Consider the following 6,473-nt stretch of genomic DNA (forward strand, 5'->3'; position numbering starts at 1 on the left):
ACAGAAGAAAGTTACTACATAGAAGCACACAACGGTTTACAGACATGCTCTGGAGTCTTTGCCAAGGGCCAAAAGCAACTATTTGAAAACACATGGTGCTGCACCCCCAATAAAGCTCTTTACCTATAAGGAAAAGCCTTCAGCTGTGTAAATCAAGATAAACTGGAAGAGTCCCAAAGGGTGGTATCCAATGAAGTAGCTCAATTGGCACAAGCATTTCCATTTGCACAACCGAACTTCCCCTACCTCTCCTCAAACTCCACTCATGCCCTCCTTGGAGGGCTGGGGAAATCCCCAGCACAGATTTAAGAGGAACATGGGGGGAGGCCAAGTAGAGGGAGGGAGAAGTTCCACTGCGCAGTCCAAGGTCCTTGCATTAAGGAAACTACTTCATTGGATGCCATCCTATGTAGTACAGCTGTCTATAAAGGGAAGAGAGGCAGGAACCATATACACTGCCTTGAAGTCTTTGGAGGAAAACTCTTCCATGGGAGTAATTTTTTTTAAATGTAAAAATTTAATACAGTGGTACCTCAGGTTACAGACGTTTCAGGTTACATATGGTCCAGGTTACAGACTCCGCTAACCCAGAAATAGTACCTCGGGTTAAGAACTTTGCTTCATGACGAGAACAGAAATCGTGCAGCGGCGGCACAGCAGCAGCGGGAGGCCCCATTAGCTAAAGTGGTGCTTCAGGTTAAGAACAGTTTCAGGTTAAGAACGGACCTCAGGAATGAATTAAGTATATAACCAGAGGTACCACTGTACACCAATTTTACAATGCTACAGCTAGAAGGACAAGAAACTTAAAATTAAAGCAGGGTGCTTAAAATTAAATCTCAGGATGCAAAGTTCTGCATTCAGTAATGTATGTCACACGCACACTATGGACGCATTCGGAAAAACAAGTATCTACTTAATAAACCAATACATGCACAGGCTTCAGGCACCTGCAAGCAGTGGCTCTGCACAAGTGAGTGAGCAAGCAGCAAGGCTGCACTGAATGGAATAAATCTTTATCTGTCAATGTAAAGGGAACTATGTTTAATGGGTTCTAAGGAAGCCAAAATATAAGGCGACGGATCAAAGCTGGTTTAACAGGAAGTAATGGGCAAGTGCTTGCATGGCATTGTAAAGCTACACACATACCATACACTTAAAGCACATTTCCCCCCCCCCAACCCCCCAAAGAATCCTGAGAATGCAGTTTACGCCTTGCTGAGCTAAAATTCCCAGCACCCTTAACAAAACTACAGTTCCCAGGATTCACTGAGGGGGCAAATTGACTTTAACTGCACAGCGTGTATGCAACCTGAGAGTCTCTACTCTGAAGAGCTTAGCTTTAGAGATTTACCCTGCCCAGTGCAGCCTTACCATTTTGCCCAGAAGGTGGGAGGGAGGGAGGGGGCTTTCTATCTCCTAATGAAACCCTCCACTTTTGTTTGTATTTGGATTTAGCAATATATGTCCAAATACTTACTGTGCCAGTCAGCAGATCTATAACATAACTGTAGAAGTAAATAAGTCCCTTGGTACCACTGACAACATAAACTGTGCAGTGATGCTCTGTAGATAAGAGATCAAAAGAAAATTAATTGAACAGAAGGAGTGAAAACAGCCAAATGCTCGTCTGCTATGTCTGTACTTGCGAACAGAAAACAGGTTTAGTAGGAAGAGTGTGTTACCTATGCTCTTCAGGGGAAGCTGAACATAGCTGCCATTGACCGTTCCATGTTTGTAAAAGGCACTGGGAACGGTGATAAAGGTGAACACAAGGAGAAAGATCACAACGTTCAGGATCACGAGGAATCGTAGAAAGGAAAAGTAAGACTGGATCCCAGTGCCAAACTTCCCTATGAAAAGAAAGATTTAATTTATGAATGAACACATTTACTGTTAATGTAAAACTGTGTGCACATGATGCAGTCACCTTGCTGAAGGAAGACCCCCAAGTACCCTGCCTCAAATTCCATAGTGGAAGAAAGGTGGGCCCTTTGAATGGCCTCAGTTAGCACATAATACTAAGCCAAACCATGGCTTAGCGTGAATGTACTGCCTCCCAAGGAGCAGATTATAACCACTTGGTTCCTTCACAGGCTTTTTAGCTCAGCACAGCACTTAAGGTTTGGCTTTTCATATTGTCCAAACCTGGAATTGTGGTCAAGATCTCTGCTCCTTAACGACAAACTTTGGTGACAGATCATGGTTAATCAGGAGAAACTTTAAGCACAATCCCAGGTTTGGACAACACGCTAAACCTCTTCAGTGGGAGCCCACGCAGCTGTGGAACGCTCTTCCAAAGTTGCCTTGTCTGTCACCATCACTGGAATCATTCCTTTGCCAGGCAAAGACACTTTTATTTTTCCCAAGCATTTGCCCCCCTCGCTGTTCCCTCCACCATGAGATTCTGAGGGTGGCTGGTTATCTTCCCTCCACCCACCACTTCAAAAGTACACAGAGATAAAGGAGGAAGTTGAAGCAATGACATTTACTCTCACATCTTCTTTTCAAGGCTCAGATCATCACCTGAAGATCTGAACAGTTGCCTGCAGTTGTGGGGTGGGTGACTTGTGACAGATTTGTCTGTCTGTGAACGTTTAGTGCATTCTTTTTAAAACTGGCTTATTTAAATGCATTGTACTTTTGGTTACTGTTTTAAGCCAAGTTAGTTACTGTAAAGGCAGAGAGCTGAAAAAGGAAGGAATCGGGAGAGAACGTGTGTTGTATGTTCTGCAGAAGCTGCTGTTTCTGCACTATCTTCAAAGGCAGTCTCAGTATATAACACATTGCAGTAATCTAACCTAGGGTTTTTTTTGTATTTTTATGTTTAATTTGTTTGTGGATTTCAGCTGTGTCTTATTTACAATTTCATTTGTGCAATTTCTTTGTGGTGAGTTTCTCAGTCAACTAGTTTATAAATCCACTAAACTGAATAAAAGATGTAAAAAAGACAATGAAAATAAGGTGCAAAATCAAGCAGCGGACAAATGAATAAAGAACATACCCTCAATACTGCGGATGTCATGTCCCCAAAGTTCAAAGTAAGATGACAGTTCTCTGGTATCCTCTACAATTTTTTTCCATGATTTGCTACTTATCTGCCTCCACTGATGCCAACCTGACAGGTATCTTATGTTAGCCACCTGAATTTCCCTAGTAAGATAAAACGAATTAACATGACAAGATCATTGGGGGTTTCATTTTAGAACTGGTGAAAATGCAGGAATATTTAAAAATAAATAAATAATAACAACTGCACATGATGCATCCCAAAGCAATTTACAATATAACATATAAAGTTAAAAATCCCTTAGCTTACAATTTCCATGCCTGTTGGACCATGAGTGACAACTGCGAATGGCCATTGCCTATATCATAAACTGAAGGGGGAGGGTTATACTTTTGGAATTATTTTTTCATCTTAACACAAAGATTTGGATTCTTTTACTTACGTCATCTTAACCTAAGTTCCTTGAACATGGACCAATGCTTAGGAGCATGGTGGAGGCAAAATGACTTACTGCCATTTAGAAACAATTTTAGAAATTAATAAAATCAATTTCCCAGAAGCAATTTTTACCCAGAAATGGATCCCACTACCACAACTACTATACAGCTCAAAGAGTTTCTCTCTCTAACCTTAATCTTCTCTTCTCTGCGATAGTTAAGGCATATTCTCTCAGCGGCTGTGCAGAGCCTGGGCTTCCTGGTCCAACCCTTTCTAGGAGACTGCTGGTCTCGCCAGAAGCTGTCCGTGCTAAACTGCGGTAGTCCCGCAATCCTCCAGCTGAAGTTCTCCTCCTCAACATAGACTGGTAACTGGGTAGTTCTTGCAGAAAGGCAACAGTTGGTGCTACATACTGTGAGTCAAGAAGGAAAACCTCTGCAAAAAGAAAAGGGGGGAAAGGTTAACAAATTAGCTCCCAAGCTCAGTTGTTTAAAGCATGGTGCTGATGCTGAGGTTTCAGGTTTGGTCGGCTGGACAGCTGCATATGCCTGCATTGCAGAGGGTTGGACTAGATGATCCACCATGGAGGGAGGGTGGTGGTGTTGGGAACAAAGTGTGCCATGTTCCCATGTACAATATATGCGCTACTAACACCTGGTTTGCATCGCACAGTAAGCATCCTTAACCATGACCTGTAATCATAGGAAAATCTTGGCTACAGATTGTGATTAACGATAAGACACTTCAACCATGATGCAGAGTTCAGAAGACACAGTAAGGCAAATCTTGGCTTGTCTGCTGCATTGCACTGACCTAAAAAGCCCAGGGAACAGCAGTCTCATGGGAGCCAGCAAGTCCAGGTAAACCATAGTTCAACATGTGAACAAGGCTGTTGTTCTGGACTAATTTAGATAGCACTAAATAAATTAGCAGCTATCCCATTATTAAATTAACATTAATATCACTCCTTTTAATGCTATCAATACCATATATTATTGTTATTATTAGTCATTAAATTTGTATTTAAGGTCTCAGGGCAGTTCACAAGATAAAAACACAAAATATATAATAAAAACAAGACCAACCCAAGAATCCCCAGCACATTTTAAAAGGGCATTGGTTATGTTTATTATTATGAGCTCTCTCTGAGCCTTAGGTATGGGCACCAAAGGAGGCGGCTAAAAATGATCACATCATTAAATTAAACCATTTCACAAATCTGATGAAGTGGCACTTCTAGCCAACAGAGCTTTTACACCATGACAAATAAACCGATGTTTCTCTAGTTAGTTTTTAGATGGTACCCACTCAGGCCTCTCCACGATGATGTGAAGCACAAAACTCGCAGGCACCCAACATTTTGTTGATTTTGAACCCCTTTAAGAGCACAAATTCGCTCTAACCGGAAGCATTTTTAAAAAAAGTTTCCCGCAGAGTCGCAACATGATACCGGAGCAGGTTTACTCAGAAGCAACGCCCAGGTGACCTCAGCGGGCTGCATCACACACGGAACTTACGGTAACTCAGCGGCGACCCGTTGAAAATTAAAGGGCCGAAATTAGTCGTGCCTATACATCTTAACCTTTTGAGCAAAGGCTAGCATTGGCTGCAACCCACGGCTAACTCCGGCCCATTCATAAAAATTAAAAAGGGCCTACCCTGAGCATGATCCAACAGGGGAACAGAACCCCGTGGGATTTATTTACTCCCCAAGAAAGCAAACTTTACTCCCCAAGAAAGCAAAGTTGCAACCTGCAAAAAGCGAGCTATCTGCAAATAGCGAGTTGCAACCTGCAAAAAGCGGGCAAAAAGCGACTCGGTTCGCTTGAGAAGAAGCCGGAGCAAACGAGGAGCAGCCCCCATCTCTTCCCCGCCACCCCTTTCGCATCCACGGCGCCCCAAAGTGCCCACCCCCGTCGCCGCCCTTGCCCACTCGTTTTACGCGAGAGTAAAAAACCAAAACAAACCCGCGCCGCGCTGTTCAACGGAACTTTCTCCCAAGTTGGGAGGCCGGCAACGACGTCCCCGTCCCGCCCTCGACCCACCGTTGCTCCCCCAGCCGGGGCTGTCCCGCCTCGCGGCACCCTGCAGCTGCTCGCCCATGCTGGCCGTCGGGCGGCCTCTCGCCGTCGTCGCAAACAAAGCCCTCCGCCGCCTTCCTCAGGAGAGGCGCCACCGCCGCGGCTCAGTCCTGACCGGGCTGTTTCCGGCCCTCTCCGGGGGAGCCAATGGAAGCGAGCTCGGCTGCTGGCTGGGCCGGATATTATTGTTGTGAGGGGAGGCCGGCGGGGAGCGGCCTCAGCGCCTCGTGGTGCCGCCGCCGCCGCTGCCCGAAACTCACGGTCGTTTGTTTCGAGTTGTTGCTCACGCTTGAGGCTCTTCTCCCTTTTCGTTTTGAAAGTTTTAGGTATTAGAAGTCACCCCCAGAACTGGCGCCGCCTTCCAAGATAATCATGACTTCATTAACATTATGCTGTATAGAGCAATTATAATAACCCACCTGACTCTTCAGAAAGCCTTATAGCCTCATATAGACATTGGAGACACCTGTCAGGTGTAAACATGGACCGTTGGTGTCAAATTGTATGGGAAACGGCCTTACTAGTGTTAATCAGAATTCTGAGGTCTCAGATATAGAATAAATGTTCATGAATGTACAAGGCAGGCACATAAGTATATAAACCACATGGTCTGAAAATAGTACAGGAGAGCAATCCTGAAGCCATTTTGACTCTTCCTAAATAGACCTCAAATATTTCTCTGCAAGGAGGAAGGAAAATGGGAAAAGCTTTCCAATTGTCCTTGGACTGTAGGGGCTTACACCTCCCTGCAAATACAGTCTGGCAAAGTATCTGTTAAGCTGAGCAAACTATCAATATGTGTAGGAGATTCAGGAAATAAAGTCGTCTTTGGCGATCACTCTAGTCAAGTAAGATTGTCTTCCATGAACACTTTCAAAAGTGAATCCGTAAGTGGCTGTGGAGGACAATTCTGGATCCACACGTCCTTCCATGGTGGGGACGTA

General features: G+C 44.4%; 1 protein-coding gene across 3 annotated transcripts in view; it reads right to left on the reverse strand.

Annotated features, from left to right (window-relative positions):
* TMC7 (transmembrane channel like 7) overlaps nucleotides 1–6,332 on the reverse strand; it is a 20,066-nt gene extending 13,734 nt beyond the window's left edge. The window contains exons 1-5 of one of the 3 annotated variants that reach the window (XM_083585083.1): nucleotides 5,494–6,332; nucleotides 3,640–3,883; nucleotides 3,005–3,153; nucleotides 1,686–1,853; nucleotides 1,481–1,566 (exon numbers count right to left, since the gene is read on the reverse strand). In XM_083585083.1, the coding sequence (XP_083441209.1) occupies nucleotides 1,481–1,566; nucleotides 1,686–1,853; nucleotides 3,005–3,153; nucleotides 3,640–3,883; nucleotides 5,494–5,551 (705 nt within the window). In that variant the 5' untranslated portion in view covers nucleotides 5,552–6,332. Of the gene's footprint in view, nucleotides 1–1,480; nucleotides 1,567–1,685; nucleotides 1,854–3,004; nucleotides 3,154–3,639; nucleotides 3,884–4,756; nucleotides 4,867–5,381; nucleotides 5,446–5,493 lie in introns of those variants that run through there. The other 2 variants (XM_083585085.1, XM_083585084.1) reach the window with 2 other exon arrangements.
* Nucleotides 6,333–6,473: the final 141 nt, after the last annotated feature.

This window comes from Podarcis filfolensis (genome assembly GCF_964270895.1).
Source record: "Podarcis filfolensis genome assembly, chromosome: 14".
Lineage (NCBI taxonomy): Eukaryota > Metazoa > Chordata > Lepidosauria > Squamata > Lacertidae > Podarcis > Podarcis filfolensis.